This window comes from Chiloscyllium plagiosum, chromosome 7, assembly GCF_004010195.1.
Source record: "Chiloscyllium plagiosum isolate BGI_BamShark_2017 chromosome 7, ASM401019v2, whole genome shotgun sequence".
NCBI lineage: Eukaryota > Metazoa > Chordata > Chondrichthyes > Orectolobiformes > Hemiscylliidae > Chiloscyllium > Chiloscyllium plagiosum.
The window spans coordinates 10,795,362-10,814,520 of NC_057716.1; the positions used below are offsets into that span (position 1 = coordinate 10,795,362).

Here is a 19,159-nt window from a genome sequence, read left to right on the forward strand (position 1 = left end):
ATGCTTTCCTTTATTGGTCAGAGTATTGAGTACAGGAGTTGGGAGATCATGTTGTGGCTGTACAGGACATTGGTTAGGCCACTGTTGGAATATTGCATGCAATTCTGGTCTCCTTCCTATTGGAAAAATGTTGTGAAACTTGAAAGGGTTCAGAAAAGATTTACAAGGATGTTGCCAGAGTTGGAGGATCTGAGCTACAGGGAGAGGCTGAACAGGCTGGGGCTGTTTTCCCTGGAGCGTTGGAGGCTGAGGGGTGACCTTATCGAGGTCTACAAAATTATGAGGGGCATGGATAGGATAAATAGTCAAAATCTTTTCCCTGAGGTCGGGGAGTCCAGAACTAGAGGGCAACTTTTTCACGTAGAAGGTGGTACATGTACGGAATGACCTGCCAGAGGATGTGGTGGAGGCTGGTAGAATTGCAACAGTTAAGAGGCATTTGAATGGGTATATGAATAGGAAGTGTTTGGAGGGATATGGGCCGGGTGCTGGCAGGTGGGACTAGATTGGGTTGGGATATCTGATTGGTGTGGACGGGTTGGACCGAAGGGTCTGTTTCTGTGCTGTACATCTCTATGACTCTAGTCTATTATTCTAATTCCTCTCTATTTTACCTCTTATTCCATTATACAGCGTCAAACCTCCATCACACCCAAGACAAACTCTAATCTCTCATCAGACTAATGATAAGGCCAGGTTAAAACCTTCATGACAAAAGCAATCGAAAATGGTTTGTTTTGAATTCAACTGTTGGGGAAGACATGGCTTAGCTCAAGTCTCAGTGGACTCGGAAGTCAAGAAGATGATTACTTATCATGTTTGTTTTTATAGATAAATGCCATTGTATTTTCATTGCTTATTTGATTTGAGAGATCTCTAAACTTTGCATCAACTACGAGGGGAGCAGAAGATAATCTCGGCAGTTTGCTTCAGTGCAATGTTTCCGTGTGAGATAGTTGACATGTGGTGCCAGCCTTAGCTTTAAATAAGTTGCTCTCTGATATAACTTGATGTGTTCTCCCATTATTTTAGTGCCTACTTTACTGTAATTATGTATGCACTCTATATATTGCCCTTCACAAGTGATTTTTCATTGGGATTTTGTTCAGAGATTGTCCTGATTGATCACCATTTGAGAAGACTGAGAAAAATCCATCCATCAGTCACTCCTTCCCCTTGCTCCTATCAAGATAATGACATTCCCATTCATTTTCATCGACAATCAATCAGGATAGTCCTGAGGTACTTACTGAGCAAGCATAGCCTACCAATTTGCAGGCTACAATTTTGAATTCAAATTAAAATTTCAATTAATTATCAATGAAATTCATTACATGGAAATATGAATTGAAAATCACTACATTTTTCTTGAAATAAATAATTAAACAGACCTTTCCAAATATAAGTCAATTGACAAGCTCATTTCATCTGAAGGGCAGTCAATTTATGACTCACATATCGGTAACTGCGACATGATCTGACACAGTCATTGAATCCCATCCAGCGCTGGTAGTCAGAATATTCTCCCCTGGTCAGAACATACTGGTATCCCATGTAATTGGGTCTCTCATACAGCACCCACCAGTCACTCTCAACACGGATGGAGTTACAGCTGCTGAAGTAAGGGGACAGGTCGGCACAGTCACTGCTGCACTCATAGTGCCGCCCCTGGAAGTTCCTGTCCTCGTAAAAGATGATCTGTGAGGAAAGGAAATGAAACAAACTATTTCTATTTTCTGATGAATCATGGATAAAATGTAAATAATATCAGAATCTACCTCACCTTTCCCATTTTGAGCTCACATTGGTATAGCAGAGCCTGAACATGCTCTCATTCTGGGTGTTCAGTATTTATACCTTTCAGAGACAGTTGCAGAAATTGCCTTCGTAATTTTAAACAATCTCAAGCACAGATCAGCAAAAATAAGCTAAAATGTGTTACAGATATTTCAGCAAATCACCTTCATTGAGAATAATAGGAGTGATTGGCTCTTTGAGTTTTGCTTTCATGTCATTTTGATTTGTCCTGCAGGAAAAAAAAGGAACAAAAGTCGAGGGACCCTAGTTATACTCAGAATAAAATACACAAAACATTGAACTGTGAACTTTGCTGAATTGTCATAAGCCAGACAACCTTCTTTTGTTCATTAACTATTACACACACAAATAGAAAAGAGGTGAATCCTAGTCACATTGACTAAACATAAAGTTAGACAATTATTCTGACTTTTTATGGCTTGCAAATCAGCAACCATTAGGTGATGGTTCATTGTCACCCCTTTCAACCCCTCCACTATTCCCGTGTACACACTTAGCCAGCATCTCAACATCTATTCTTTGCAAACTCTAACGCATCTACCCTGCCTCCCATCACTCTTGAGTTCAATAACTCACATTTACTTCCAGTTTAGCAACATCTCAATTTCAAAATTCTCAATTTGTTTTAAATTATTCCATATCGCCCATCCCTGACATCCCCTTATATTACCATGCAGCAAAAGGATGGAATTTGAACATAGTTTTCATCTTTTATTTACAGCCATATTATACACCTACAAACCTACAATCACAGGTAAATCCCCAATTACTGTCTATCATCTGAATGCAATTCAATACAAACTTAACATGCAATTAACATATTTTTGTCATGCAGCTCCCCAGTTATCCAAGATGTCCTTGTGTGCTCCCTATTTTGGAGTCTTGAACAGACTTAGTTTTACTTCCTCCACCCATATAAAGCTGGTCTTCAACTGCTTCGGTCATGAATTTGGAAATTCCTTGCTAAATCACTCCTTCTCTCCACAACTCTCTGCTCCTTCAAGAGGTTTTGTGAAAGTTAATTCTTGGATCAAGACTTTGATCATCTGTTGTAGTATTTCCTAAGTGCTTTGATGTCCAATTTTGGTTGATAATATTTTCAAGCATGTGAACTTAACTCCATATTCTTTCTATATGGTATATATTTTCATAACAATATCTTAAGATCTAAAGAAACTTAAAAAAAATTCAAATCCCTGATATTTGAAAATAAACTCAAAATGCTGGGTTTGCTCAGTGTGTGGCAGCATCAGTAGAAAGAGAAACAGCAGGATTTGACACCTTCTGATTATTGTTCACTGAATTGATATCTTAAGAAACTTGAGAAAATGCTCATTTCTCAGTTACGATTTATATGTAAGTGTGAGAGATCTATGAATTAATACTCCTACAGATCTGAATAAAATTCTTTAGCAGACATTTTTTTAATGCTGGCATCATATATTTCTGCAGCACTTATAGAGAATTATTTTTAATTGTATAGTAATTTGATAAATTCCACCGAAATGGTGAGCACCTAGGGTTCAGTCTTTATATTTGGCAGAACTAATTATGCCTACAAAATAATGGTGATATTGCTGGCATGGTATTTGAGCTCAATCAATTTGGAACTGTCTGAATATGTTGAATTGGATGGAGGCTGAGGACCATCAAAAATCATGCTGCTGTGAAAATTATTTCACTGGGATTCGGGCACAAATTGCCTTTTTAGTAATACCAAGAGCATTTATTATACAGCCTGACTGTAAAATATTCACGATGCTGATGAAGGACTTTTGCCTGAAATGTCGATTTTCCTGCTCATTGAATGCTGCCTGACCTGCTGTGCTTTTCCAGCACCACTCTAATCTTGACTCTAATCTCCAGCATCTGCAGAACCCACTTTCGCCCTGTAAAATATTCACATGTAGTGAAAGACTGTATATAGATTGAACTGAGAAGCTACTGAAAATTGAAACATAATAAAATTGGCACGCCAGAGTGGTGGATTCATATTTTTAATTAAAAGAATAATGTGGAGTGAAGGAAATGCAAAGCTGAACTTAGAACGTGATTATTTTCTTAATGACCATTCCTGTCACCTTGTGGTATTTTCCACTTCCGCCAGTACTTGGTGACAGGTATGGGTTGTTTTTACTCTGTCTTGGGCCTACCTAGAGATTATTGGTACAGGATTCACCACCATTGAGTGTCTACAGAGGAAGCATTGTTATTAGATGGCAAATAGGTTTATTGCATGAGAGCAATGATTACAATTCTATTTCATCAAGTTCAATTACCAGGATTTTAAGAAATGGGTATAAATAGATCTTCTCCCTCTGAAAGCTAGCACAATCCAATCAAGTTCTGAGCAACGTGGCTAAGGGAAGATGTGTGGCAGAATTTTAGCAAGATCCATCTTGATGTCGAGATCATCTGGCCATGCCTCATACCCTTCTTTCAAGCAGCACAACGAGAGTCTCGCTTAGGAACGACGGATTTCTAAGTGACTCTCATTATTATTTGTTGAACATCTATTGGAGAAAGTGAGGACTGCAGGTGCTGGGAATCACAGTCGAGAGTGTGGTGCTGGAAAAGCACAGATGGTCAGGCAGCATCCGAGGAGCAGCAGAATCGTCGAGTTGGAAGGTTAGACCTGGGATAAGGTGGGGGGAGGGGAAATGAGGAAACTGGTGAAATCCACATTGATCCCATGTGGTTGGACAGTCCCAAGGTGGAAGATGAGGTGTTCTTCCTCCAGGCGTCGGGTGGTTAGGGTTTAGAGATCTGCATGTCCTTGGCGGATTGAGTGTGGGGTGGAGTTGAAGTGTTCAGCCACAGGGCAGTAGGGTTGGTTGGTGTGGGTGTCCTGGAGATATTCTCTGAAGCATTCTGCCAGTAGGCGTCCTGTCTCCCCAATGTAGGGGCGATCACATCGGGAGCAACGGATATAGTAAATGACATGTGTGGAATACTGGTAAAACTCTGATGAATGTGGAAGACTCCTTTTGGGGCCTTGGATGGTGAGGTCGCAGGTTTTGCAATTCCTGCAGTGGCAGGAGAAGGTGCTGGGAGGGAAGGGTGAGTTTCTGGGAGGTGTGGACCTGACAAGAGAGTCGCGGAGGGAATGGTCTTTACGGAAAGCAGATGGGGTGGGGAGGGCACTATATCTCTGGTGGTGGGGTCCATTTGTAGGTGGCATCTGCACCAGCTAACCCCACTACCCTGTGGCTGAGCACTTCAACCTCCCCTCCCACTCTGCCAAGGGCACGCAGGTACTGGGCCTCCTACATCGCCAAACCCTTACCACCTGACCCCTGGAGGAAGAACACCTCATCTTCCGCCTTGAGACTGTCCAACCACGCTGCCTACACCCATCCCCTCTCAGCCCTATCTGCCTCCCATTTGTCCCCCCCCCCCACTTTATGCAGATCCAACCTTACAACTCAGCACTGCCCTCGTGACTTGTCCTACCTAACCATCTTCCCTCCCACGTGTCCGCTCCACCCTCCTCTCTGATCTATCACCATCACCCCCACCTTCATCTACCTATCGCACTTTCAGCTGCCTACACCCATCCCCTCTCAGCCCTATCTGCCTCCCATTTGTCTCTCCACCCCTTTGGCTCACAGGTTTCATTCCTAATGAAGGGCTTTTGCCCAAAATGTCAAATCTGTTGCTCCTTGGATGCTGCCTGACCTGCTGTGCTTTTCTAGCACCACACTCTCAACTCTGTTAAACATCTTAAACAATTTGTCATAGGTTGCAATCATATGAATTAGCCCTTGAAAAAACTCGACATGGAAACCAAAGAAGTTTTTTAGTGAATTCAACTCTAACTTGCTCAAAATGACCTCTATGGTGGACACCATACACCTACTTCTAAGGCACCTCCGTGGACAATATTGAAACAGAACCCCCACATCCAAAGCCATTGGATCTGACATGCACCTGACTCTATAAGCCCTTATGATACATGTCCAATTCAACTTGCAGGAAATTCTTCTGCACTTCAATGCTGCAACTTGGGCTACAAGTAAACTATGTGTTCAGCAACACACTCCCAACTCACAGATTAGGACAGGTTACATCTCAGCGCTTTTTGCTTGCTGTCATAATACTCACTCACAGGGTCACTGATCTGACAGGACAATAACACTTAATCCTGAATCAAACACAAAATCATTTGGATGTCCATTATCATCTCTCTGTCATCTGGTTGACTCATTCTGTAAGAGTGTCTTGACTAATTTCTCTATTGGAAGTATCTCAACAAATACGGGTATGTTTTCTAATGGTGGTGCATAATGTACTGTGTGGACCACTCTACATATGGAACAATCAATACTTCCAAGTTTCTGAAGCTGTTGCTCATTTTGCATATCTTATGGAAATAGCCTAGAGTTTTATGAATGTAGCTTTCCTTAGCAATGGCTGGATATTATCTGTGTCTGGGAGGTCTCATTATCCCACAGACCTGCCTCTGGCTTTATGCATTAGGTGTCTGGCTTTTTCTCTGTGTAGGCTTCTCAGGTTGCTCTTTAGAGTGCCCATATCTTATAAAGTTAATAAAATCTGCTTCCTTCTTGACATCGTGCTAGTCTTTTCATCTCACGTTCTGTCTGTGAGTCTTTTTACTTTCTGCTTCCAGCAAAATTTTGAAATAACTTCTCCAAAGTATATTCTACGTTTGACTGTAAGACATCTGACAAAAGTTCATGAAGAATTCCAACAACAATTCTGTCACTTATGAATTCTGACTTCAAAGCTCCATATTCACAACTTTCCACGCATCTATAGAGGTTATTGATGAAATTGTTTATGGAATCTTCTGGAAGCTGAACTCTTCTTGAACCTTTTTCATTCAAGAATTTTACTTGTTCTTAAAGTGAAGTAATTGTTAGAAGGGATAATTTCTGGAATATCTGATTAAGGTAAAGCTTTTAAAATATATTCAAATGTATCTGTGCTCTCTTTGAAGTCTTGACTGTTGATAACATTATTCCCAAAGTATCCATTGAATATACTGTAATAGTGTATTCATTTGCTCACTCTCAGTTTGAAAGCAGACCTTTCCCCTCCTTGGATGGAGTGAGAGAGGTGACAAGAAGGGTACGTGATTGGGTGAGTTGGCTTTGGCAAGATGGCACTCTCCTCTTGCCTTCAACCCCTGACCCCTCTCCCCCAACACTTGTTATAGACAAGGCCAGACCACTCAAAACATTCTTAAGCAGGCAGCCCAGACCGTAACTTTGCAATTTATTTCGGTAATTGATTGCTGGGATCCTTGCTGAGATATTTGCATCGTCAATAGTCACAGGTGAGGTGCTGGAAGCATGGAGGTTGGCTAACATAGTACCACTATTTCAGAAAGGTGGTAAGGAAAAGCTAGGGAACTACAGACCGGTGAACCCGAAGTCGATAGTGGGGAAGTTGTTGGAGCGTATCCTGAGGCACAGGATTTACATCTTTTGGAAAGGCAAGGACTGATTAGGGATAGTCAGCATGGCTTTGTGCATGGGAAATCATGTCTCACGAATTAGATTGAGTTGTTTGAAGAAGTAATAAAGAGGATTGATGAGGGCAGAGCAATGGACGTGATCTATATGGACTTTGGTAAGGCGTTCGACAAGGTTCCTCATGGGAGACTGGTTTGCAAGGTTAGATCTCATGGAATACAGGGAGAACTAGCCATTTAAATAGAGAACTGGCTCAAAGATAGAAGACAGAGGGGGTTGGTGGAGGTTTGCTTTTTAGACTGGAGGCCTGTGACCAGTGGAGTGCCACAAGGATCGGGGCTGGGTCCTCTATTTTTTGTCATTTACATAAATGATTTGGATGCGAGCATAAGAGGTACAGTTAGTAAGTTTGCAGAGGACACCAAAATTGGAGGTGTAGTGGACAGCGAAGAGGGTTACCTCAGATTATTAAGGATCTTGACCAGATGGGTCAGTGGGCTGAGAAGTGGCAGATGGATTTTAATTCAGATATCCTTCCTATCAGAAAGATGTTGTGAAACTTGAAAGGGTTCAGAAAAGATTTACAAGGATGTTGCCAGGGTTGGAAGATTTGAACTATAGTGAGAGGTTGAATAGGCTGGGGCTGTTTTCCCTGGATCATTGGAGGCTGCGGGGGGACTTTATAGAGGTTAATAAAATCATGTGGGGCATGAACAAGATAAATAGACAAAGTCTTTGCCCTGGGGCCGGGGAGTCCAGAATTAGAGGACATAGGTTTAGGGTGAGAGGGGAAAAATGTAAAAGAGACTTAAGGGGCAACCTATCACACTGAGAGTGATGGGTGTATGGAATGTGGTGGAGGAAGTGGTGGAGACTGGTACAATTATAGTATTTAAAAGGCATCTGGATGGGTTTATAAATAGGAAGGATTTACAGGGATATGGGCCAAGAGGGACTCGATTAGGTTGGGACATCTGGTTGGTATGGACGAGTTGGACCAAAGGGTCTGTTTCCGTGCTGTACATCTCTATGGCTCTACGACTCTAAGTGTACAATGAAAGTTACCCGGCGTAAGTTAGCTAGGTTGACTACCAGGTTTTAAAACAGACAAAAATGTATTCACAAAATTACACAATGAAACACAAAGAACAGGTTAAAGAACCCCTACAGAACTCAGTCTATCCAAACTAGACTTAATTATGCTGTTCCGAATATACACAACAGTCTCTATAAGCAAACCCCTTAAGTACGGTAAAAATGAAACAAAGGCTTACAGGTTGAAGTTAGAAGGGCAGAAGGAGAGACAGCTTAGCAGCCTGTTTCTACACAGCCCACAGCTAAACTCCCAATAGTTCTGAACTAAACTGTTCAGCCATAGAGCTGGCCATGCCCCGTTGACTTATACAGGTTACTTCTAAAACATAAAAGCTTTGGCATAAAATCACATCTGTTTATGTATAAACAAAAAGGCATCTCAAACTCTTTAATCTCTGTACCAGACCGGTCTAACTGGGGTCAGGAGCTCTTTACGACCCCTCTGCAAAAAAAAAACCCAAGATCACGGTATCCTTGAGAAAAGGAACAGCTTTTAGAAAAAAGGACCAGCTTTGTGATGAACTCCACCCCATCACAAGAAGAAAGAAAGAATTCAGCTTCTCACTTCTGGTGCCCCAAGGATCAGGCCTCAATCAGTGCTCTTGATATACAGACAGTTTCTGGCGACTTCAGATGCCAGTGTTGAGACATGCAATAGGTTGAAAAACTCACCTATATTCATCTGTCAACTCTTAATGAGCTGACAGGGACACTAGTGAATGGTGTTCACTCAGCAATGGGGGGTGGCTTGTTAAAACCTAACACTCTCATCACACACTTGCAATACAACTTGGGAAATTATGCCCTGTAAGTTTTGGGTCACAATATAAATTCTAACTCTAATATTTATTTGTTAATTTGAGACTTTAACTTGTCAGACAACAGCAGACAGTCTGGAGAAGGAACTCAAGAGATTTTTGCTTAAGTTACGATATAACCCTTATCAAGACAAGGCAATGAGTTTCCAAGCTTGCTACAATTCTTGCTTTCTTGATTGATTGATTGTTATGTGTACCCTTGTACAGTGAAAAGCTTTGCACAGAGATTAGATTAAATTCTCTACAGTGTGGAAACAGGCCCTTCAGCCCAACAAGTCCACACTGACCCTCCAAAGAGTAACCCACTCAGACCCCTTTCCCTCTGATTAATGCACCTAACACTATGGACAATTTAGAATGGCCAATTCACCTGACCTGCACCCCTTTGGACTGTGGGAGAAACCCACGCAGACAGGGGGAGAATGTGCAAACTCCATACAGAATGTTGCCCAAGGCTGGAATTGAACCCAGGTCCCTGGCGATGTGAGGCAGCAGTGCTAACCACTGCACAACAGGCAGATCATCATAAGCAAAAATGTGCAGTTTCAAAAGATTTAGACAGAGGCACACAGATTGTATTACTTATTGAGGCTAGAGGCTCCATTCATCAGTCTGATAACGGCTGAGAAGAAACTACTCCTAAACCTGCTGGTGCTGCTCCTGAACCTGCTGATGCATATGTTCAGGCTTCCGTATCTTCTGCCTGATGGAAGAGATTATAGGAGGTCATTACCAGGGTGTGAAGGGTCTTTGATGACATTGGCAGCCTTTCTGCAGCAGCAAGCCATGTAGATGGAGTCCATGGATGGAAGGATGGCTTCAGTGATGGTCTGGGTTTGCACACCAACTTATGCTGTATCTTATGGCCCTGGGCAGAGCAGTTGCCAAACCAGGCTGTTATGCACCTGGATAGTGTGCTTCCAACAGATATGCTGAATTTACTGAGCCAGTTTGGCTTTGGGGTTTATTAAAGTTTGCTTGTGATGTTGGAGTCACTAACTTGACTAGTGTTAATGCCAGTCACTAGTTTCCCTTGAAAAGCTGAAGGTGAGCTCCCTTCTTGAATTACTGTAGTCCATGTGCTGTTAATTGACCCACAATCCAAAGGAGGGGAGAATTCCAGGATTTTGACTCAGTCACTGAAGGAATGACAATGTATTTCCAAGTCAACATGATGAATGACTGAGGAGGAACTTGCAGATGGTAGTGTTCCCTTGTATCTGCTGCCATTGTCCTTCCAGTGTTTGTGACCACAGACCATAAGACATAGGAGCAGAAATTAGGCCACTCAGCTCATCGAGTTTGCTCTACCATTTAATCATAGCTGACAGGGTTTTCAACCCCATTTTCCCACTTTCCCCCTGTAACCTTTGATTCCCTTGACAATCAAGAACCTATCTGTTTCCGTCTTAAATATACTCAATGGCTTGGCCTTCACAGCCTTCTGTGGCAATGAATTCCAGAGATTCACCACTCTCTGGCTGAAGAAATTTCTTCTTATCTCTAAAAGACTTTTTCTCTAAGGCTGTGACCTCGGGTGCTAGTCTCTCCTGCCAATGGAAGCATCTTCCCAACGTCCCCTCTGTTCAGGCCATTCAATATTCGGTAAATTCCAATCAGATTCCCCCCTCATTCTTCTAAACTCCATTGAGTATAGTCCCAGAGTCCTCAAACATTCCTCATATGTTGTGGTTTGGAAAGTGCCATCTAAAGTGGTTGGCATGTGCACAGTGGTTAGCACTGCTGCCTCACAGTACCAGAGACCCGGGTTCAATTCCCACCTCAGGCAAATTCTGGAGTTTGCACATTCTCCCCGTGTCTGCATGGGTTTCCTTCGGGTGCTCTGGTTTCCTCCCACAGTCCAAAAATGTGCAGATTAGGTGAATTGGCCATGCTAAATTGCCTGTAGTGTTAGGTGAAGGGGTAAATGTAGGGGAATGGATCTGGGTGGGTTGCTCTTCGGCGGGTTGGTGTGGACTTATTGGGCCAAAGGGCTTGTTTCCACACTAAGTAATCTAATCTAATCTAATCTAAAGAGTTTTGGTGAATTTCTGCAGTGCATCTTGCAAATGGTATTCACTGTTGCTACTCAGCAATCTCATAAAACAGTGCCTTGATACCTGGGGATCAGCCTAATGAACCTTCCCCGGACTGCCTTCAAGCTGCTATATCTTTTCATAAACAGGAGACAAAAGTTTTTCCCAGTTTTCCAGCTGTAGTTTACCTCATGGTTTACTTAGTTTTCACGAGGTATTCCTATTTTAAATCTCCATTCCTTTAAAAATAAAGGCCAACATTCCATTTGCCTTTTCTACTAAATTGAATGCCAGCATAGTGTATTATATACACTGAACTGCAAAATTCATCTGTGCTGTAGATTTCTGCAATCTTTCTTTATTTAAGTAAAATGCAGCTACTCTATTCTTCCTCCAACGTGCATAATCTTACATTTTCCTACATTATTTTCCAGCTGTCAGGTTTTGGTCACTCCGTTAAAATGTCTGTATCCCCCCAAACTCCTTGTGTCATTCTCACCACATGCCTTCCCATCTAATTTTTGTGCTTAATCTGACCTAATCATGAACCATCAATATCCTTGTTAGTCTTGAAGTGCTTAATGTTTAATTTTGAAGCAATGACGTATCTTAAGAACTGACACCTCCATGAAGTCCAAACTTGTGTACTGTGTGGTCCTTCTCTGACCTTGAATCCAATAGAAATATTATGCATTTTTCCATTTAAATGTGCTGATAAGGGTTATGACTGCAATGGTATGTTATATTTGTATCATTTCCATATCGCTTTAAGTCAGCTGTTCTTTGTATATTTGCATTCACTGTTGTAACACCTCACTGGGGTAACACACTGAAAATCAAGCCCCGCTACTCCCAGAGTTGTCACAAAAGTTAAAGATTTTAAAACACGCACAAAGTTCCCCAAATTACCTAATTTTCAGACCCAGGCTAATAGAAAGCATAGACCATGAAAGCAGGACCATGGACAAGAATTACTATTTAGTGCAAGTGTTTATACTCTAACCATAGGTACACAGATAAAAACCACCTATTTGTAGATATACTAATTAAAACTCTAATCCTGTTTGAAATAAACTTCCCCATACACACATGCAGACACACACAGACATAGACAGGGGAAAAGAAAGCAACTTGGACAGAGGGAAACTGGAAAAGCAGTTCCGGCATCTTTGTTCACAAGATGTGTTACGTTAGTCCTTCCTGAGCAAAACATCATGCCCTTGCCACCTAATGTTTTTCTTACTGAATAATTCACATTCTCCAAAAGTATTCTCAGCTTGGCTGCCTCTGCCTCAATTCCCTGAGCTTATTGGGATAAACGCCTCCATGCCCTATTCAAGCACATTTTGCCTCAAATATGAGCTTTGATTCTAATTCCAGAAAATGTATGACTGTACAATGTTGCATTCTAAGATGTTGTGAAACTTGAAAGGGTTCAGAAAAGATTTACAAGAATGTTGCCAAGGTTGGAGTATTTGAGCTATAGGGAGAGGCTGAACAGGCTGGGGTTGTTTTCCCTGGAGCATCAGAGGTTGAGCATCAGACCTTATAGAGGTTTACAAAGTTATGAGGGGCATGGATAGGGTAAATAGGCAAAGTCTTTTCTTTGGGGTCAGGGAGTCCAGAACTAGAGGGCATAGGTTTAGGGTGAGAGGGGAAAGATATAACAGAGACCTAAGGGACAGCTTTTTCAACACAGAGGGTGGTACGTGTATGGAATGATTTGCCAGAGGAAGTGGTGGAGGTTGGTACAACTGCAACATTTAAAAGGCATCTGGATGGGTATATGAATAGGAAGGGTTTGGAGGGATATGGGCCGGGTGCTGGCAGGTGGGACCAGATTGGGTTGGGATATCTGGTCGGCATGGATGGGTTGGACCATAGGGTCTGTTTCCATGCTGTACATCTCTATGACTCTATGACTTAATGGTTTACTTTCCACTGCTATTGCTCCATTTTCTTAAATTTTGCCTCGATTGTTCCTGTGTTCAGGTTAACCATATTGGTGGAGCATAGTGGGTGAAGGCAATATGTTACAAGTTCCTGATTTTCTCATTGTTGTGGCACAGTCAGCCCTTTTGTATGAAGATGAAACCAACAACTGGGGATGCTGGAGATCTGCAACAACAACAGAATTTGTTCGAGAAACTCAGCGGCACTAGCAACATCTGTGAGGAAAAAACAGAGTTAATGTTTTGGATCCGGTAACATACAACCGATGAAGAGTCATCAGAGTTGAAACATTAACTTTGCTTTCTCCCCTCAGATGCTGCAGGACCCTGCTGAGTTTCACCAGCAATTTCTGTTCTTGAATGAAAAGTCATGATGTCAATGACCAATTGTATGCGTGTCATCCCGTTACCCAGAGAACATCTTCCAAATGCTTCCCCAGTCTCCTGTGGGCAGTCAAGCGTCACTGGAAATGATTACCTTCAAAACCAAAGAATTAGTCCAGTGACACTTTAATTCTGATACTGTTAATAGTGTTGAAAAATATTTAATTTGTATGCAGCTCAACACAAGTGTTAGTGTAAGTAGTGTATTTTTATGATTCTTACTTCTGCCGAGCTGTCCTTGAGATGGGTGTATGCCCGCAACTTTGATTCTGCTGCTCCTCGGATGCTGTCTGTCATTTTTTTCGACTCTGACTCTCCAGCATCTGCAGTCCTCACTTTCTACCTGGCCTTGGAACTCATTGAAATTGCCTTTATTGGGCCACTACCACAGGTTCCAGGCAGTTTTGTTTTCCATCTACTCATTTTGCATAGGTTTATTTTGTGGGTCAAGGGCATCGCAACACACAGTAATGCAGTTAACTGAAGTACACATTATGTTATGCAAACTAACCTGTCAGTTGAGAATGCCATTAATGGTGGAAAACCACAACGCCATAAACAAACATATAGATCTAGATACCATCTATCAACCCCTCAGAAAATGAACAGGAAATGACCTCACCAAAACCCCCAGGAACCCCATCCAGGACAAACATATAAATAGAAAACAGGAGACAACAGCTTCGCTTCACTTGGAGGTCGCCACTGATGATGTTACCTAGCCAGGTAATGAAACGTCTGGATATCAAACCTACAGATCGGCGAGCAAACCTACACCCTAAATGGTGGAAAATGATGACAATTTGTGTCTCACTGACAAAAGTTTGCTGTTATGTTATTATTAATTCTGAGGCTATGTGCATCGTTAGCATGGACAAAATTTATTGTCCGTTCCAAATTGCCCTACAGAAAGTGGTGGTGAATCACCTTCATGAACTATTGCAGTCTATCTGACGTAGATATGTTGACAAAGCTGTAAGGAAGGGGGTTCCAAGCTTTGACTCAGTGACAGTGAGGGAACAGCATTATAGCTCCAAGTTAGGATGATGTGTGAACTTGAAGGTAATTTGTAGGTGGTGACGTTGATATGCATTCACTGTGCTTGACACGGTAAGTTGCACTTTGGATAGTGCCAACGCAGCATGGTGGCTCAGTGATTAACACTGCTGTCTCACAGCGTCAGGGAACTGGGTTCAATTTCAGTCTCGGGCAACTGTCTGTGTGGAGTTTGCACATTTTCCCTGTGACTTCGTGGGTTTGCTACGATTTCCTCCCACAGTCCGAAGATGTGCAAGTTAGATGAATTGACCGTGCTAAATTGCCCATGGTGTTCAGGTATGTGAAGGTTAGGTGCATTAAACAGGGGAAATGTAGAGAAATACAGTAGGGGAATGTGTCTGGGGGGCTTACTCTTCAAAGGGTTGGTGTGGATTTGTTGGGCCAAGTGGCCTGTTTCCAACTGTGGGGATTCTATGAAATTCTATGAAGGAGCTTTGGCAAAATGCTGCAATGCTTCTTTCACATTGTACCAACTGCTGTCCCTGGTATATGCCCTGGAGGAAGTCAAAATTGGAAGTGTGGGATCTAGTGCCAATCAAGTGGATCATTTTGAAATGCTTGGAATCAAACAGAAGTCAGGTATTTCACATCATTGTATTCAGCCATGACCAGACATTGCTGAAGGGCAAAATATATGACAATGGCTGCGAGCAGGAGCTAAAGTGATATTGTGTGGAAAAGGTACATTAATTTGGGAGTTAAGATTTTACCCAACAATTTGGACATAATTGCTGAATACCGTAATTTCAACTTGCCTGGAGGTAGTAGGCAGGATGGGTTTACCATTCAAGTGCTGATTTAATACAATGTAAAAATCTGTATATGTGCATTCCTGGCATTTCAATCCAGTGAATGTTCATCATCCAATTCTTAGTACAGAGTGGCAAGTTACAGAATGGCTGAGGGACCACAGCGAAGGTGCACAGGGTCTCAGAGATGGCACTGCAAGCACTAGTGTGAGAGGTACGGAGCAGAAAGATAGTTCTGTGCTTAGGAAAGATATCGCCTTACCCTCCTCACCTTCTCTTCTGCAACTAGTATCGTTCTACCTCGTGTGACTTAGTTGTATGTCATATTCAGTCCTGAGTACAGTGAGTGAAATGCCCACAAGTGAGGGCTCCCGTTCTATTCCTGACCCTTGTAAGGTGTCAAATGAAGTGGAATAGCACGACACTTAATATTTTTAGGTTCAACCTTCAGAGAATTTCTAGAATAAAAATTCCTAGTGTCAGTAAATCTTGATTAAGTGCCCTAGAATGTCTGAAAGAGATGCAAAGTGCTTGAAATTCTGAGTTTGATACTTTCATAAAACTCAGTGGGGACAATACCTTGCTGCTGTATATTATTTCATTTTCAATAATATAGTTTAAATAATTACTCCTTAATTATTGTCCTCCTAAGGTAATATTGTTAATAGATGGCTGGTGTAAAGAAACACAATCCAATAAAGGTTATTAGTTATGCTATTCACACATTTATTATGTTTGGGAATATTTTAATTTAGCAAAATCTAATTTTTAAGAAGTTAAAAATCTCTCATTCGCCTGAAAGATCCAATAGCTGAGCTGTAGCCTCCCCAGTCACTGTATCTCCTGTATTCACCGGGTCTCATGAAGTACTGTCGCCCTCTGTAGTTGGGGTGTTCATAGAAGGTCCAGTAACCGTCCATCACATGGCAGGAGTGGATGTCACGGTAACGGAAACGATTGTAGACAGATGGACAGTCATCCATGAATTCCATCATCTGTCCTCCAAAATCAGGCCTCTCATAAATCCTCATTCTGTAGGAGCCTCCACGGTACTGGAATAGAAATGAAATGATATTACTGAGGAAACTACAAATCCATGTTGAGTACTTTTAGAAAAAGAAAAACCTTATGAAGAAATGAATACAGTGAGGCACAGTCGAAGACACCAACAATGAGAGCAAAGGTGATATAATTTATTAACATTGATTCAACAGTTCGATTATAATTGAGGTTTCTTTACCAATAACTAGCTCCTACTTTGCACACATAATCAGTGAAGTGTCTATGAGAGTAGATGAGACTGATATTAGTTGGTGCACTGTTAGAGTGGTGCTGGAAAAGCACAGCAGATCAGGCAGCATCCGAGGAGCAGGAAAATCGACGTTTTGGGCAAAAGCCCTTCATCAGAATTCCTGATGAAGAGGTTTTGGCCGAAATGTCGACTTTCCTGCTCCTCGGATGCTGCCTGATCTGCTGTGCTTTTCTAGAACCACTCTAATCTTGACTCTGATCTCCAGTTTCTGCAGTACCCACCTCTGATTGGTTGGTGCACACAGACTGAAGTTTAGTAATATCAGTAAAAGTCTAAACTAACTTCCAGTCTAAACTACTGTGAGGAATCTGAGGACAGCTTTGTCTTTCCTGTAATGTCTTAATTATTTACAGTCAGTGAATGGAGTGTGTACAAATATATTTCTCAACAAACTGGTATCCCATGTAATTGGGTCTCTCATACAGCACCCACCAGTCACTGTCAACACGGATGGAGTTACAGCGGCTGAAGTAAGGAGACAGGTCGGCACAGTCACTGCTGCACTCATAGTGCCGCCCCTGGAAGTTCCTGTCCTTGTAAAAGATGATCTGTGAGGAAAATGTATTGGTCAGTTAATAATTTCACAAGTCGGACAATTTTTAATGATAAATAACATACATAAACTATGACTTATCCTTGCCTTTACCATTTTGAGCTCAGAGTTAGATTATCACCGAATGATTCACTGTTTCAACCAGTTTGGTATTTATACGCTGGGCAGTCTCCCTGGATTGTACTTCTGTCATTGTAATGAATTCAATGGTTTCAAATCAGCACAAAACCAGCAAAACAAATGCCATACATGCTCATTGTAAGGAAAGCTAATTAAGGCACTGAAATATCATTGTGTGATGAATGAAAGTCCATTGTGTTTCCAATACTGTACTTGCATTATCATTTTCAAATGGTTGGCATTACACATTCAACTAGGTATGTTTCCAAAAGTTCAGCATTCTGATTGAAATTGTCTCCAATACTGGTCAAGAAGCAAATGCACATTTCCAGAACCATTTGCTTTATTCCCAGTGTTTACACAGTGTGCTGCTTTATAATTGATTGTACATTTAGATTTCCAGATTGTGCTCTAAAGACCATGAAGATTTATCAGCATGTACATCTATTTAGTCGGGTTACTGTAGTATTGAATATTTGGTTTCATATTGTAATCAATGTCATTCAGTTGCAGACAATCTAAATTTTCAATTAGCCAAGGTCACACAGAAATGTCAACATACAATTTCGGAACAGAGGTAGGCAACTTGACATTTCGAGCCTGCTCCAACACTCACAAAGCTCAGGGCTGACCTGACTGTGGCCTCAACTCTATCTCCCTGTCTACCCACAATCACTTTTGCCTGCCTTGCATGTGAAGAATCTATCTTTCTCTGACTTAAAAAAAAAATCAATAATCCATTGCTGTCTGAAATGACAATTACAAATATTCACAACCTTCTGAAAGCTGATGATTTTCCTCATCTCAATCTTAAATGCGAGATTCCGTAGCTTTACAGTGTACACTAGTTCTCACACAAGATGAAACAACCATTCAGTATCCAACCCATCAAGTCCCCTCAGGATTTTATATATTTTAATCAGAACACCTCCAACCTTCTAAAATTCAGCTCAGCCCAGAGGAGAGGACAATGACGCTTTGAATTCCTCAGTGGGATACAGTGTTATTATATGTTTTGCATTACAATAATTACATGCTACATTGTCATTGTTCCTTTCCCCTTAATCTATACATCCCTATGGACAGACCTAGTTTCCCCATCATCTCATGATGCTTACCAGACATTGTAATCATCAGGCCTTGGGATCTTACAATGCATCCCATTAGTTCCCATTAATCCAATATATTCCTTTGGACATTTCCAGACTTGTTTATCTCTAAGGACTACTCGAATTCTGTTATTCATTTTACCCCTATCAAATTCCATTGCTAATCTTATATTTCCCACTATCCTAATCACAGGAGATACAAAATATAATCAGATCTTGCTATAATAGTTAAGAATCACAATATTAGTTCTTCTATAACATTAGTTATATGAATAGTTTTATGTATACACCTACTTTAGCTAATGAACTGTGAGCAGATTCAATCCCACCTGAGCCTTGGAGGCTCAGTTAGAACCTGCCCCTCTATCCTGCAACTGCATTACAACTCATTCTAGTCACATACTGTCTACTGGAGTGAAATTTACTGCCCTTACTCTGACTAACTCTTTCTTCCTAATAAAAAACATCTTTCTCATTGACAAGACTAAAACTCAATCACTTGCACAGCTCAATGAACTTGTCTGATCTTTTTAGGAGCCACAATCCCACCCTTATCATCGGTGTCTGTTATTGTAGGATCCTACTTTTCTCTTTAATGCTTGCTACAACCTTCAGGCTGTTTGTTCTTAGACATTTCTTATCAAACTGCCTTGTGCAGACCTTTGTAGCTGCTGTTTGTGCGGACCTCCCTGTATATTAATTTGTATGATGCTTTG

At 41.4% G+C, this 19,159-nt stretch overlaps 2 protein-coding genes across 2 annotated transcripts in view; both read right to left on the reverse strand.

Moving 5' to 3' along the window:
* LOC122551308 (gamma-crystallin S-1-like) overlaps positions 1–1,886 on the reverse strand; it is a 3,674-nt gene extending 1,788 nt beyond the window's left edge. The window contains exons 1-2 of the mRNA XM_043693017.1: positions 1,784–1,886; positions 1,456–1,698 (exon numbers count right to left, since the gene is read on the reverse strand). Of these exons, the coding sequence (XP_043548952.1) occupies positions 1,456–1,698; positions 1,784–1,792 (252 nt within the window). The 5' untranslated portion in view covers positions 1,793–1,886. The remainder of the gene's footprint in view (positions 1–1,455; positions 1,699–1,783) is intronic.
* Positions 1,887–16,091: 14,205 nt separating this feature from the next.
* LOC122551309 (gamma-crystallin S-1-like) lies at positions 16,092–17,321 on the reverse strand. Its single transcript, XM_043693018.1, has 2 exons — positions 17,308–17,321; positions 16,092–16,401 (listed from the first exon to the last, which is right to left on the reverse strand). The coding sequence occupies exons 1-2, from the start codon at positions 17,308–17,310 to the stop codon at positions 16,126–16,128; spliced, it is 279 nt and encodes a 92-aa protein (XP_043548953.1). The 5' UTR covers positions 17,311–17,321; the 3' UTR covers positions 16,092–16,125.
* Positions 17,322–19,159: the final 1,838 nt, after the last annotated feature.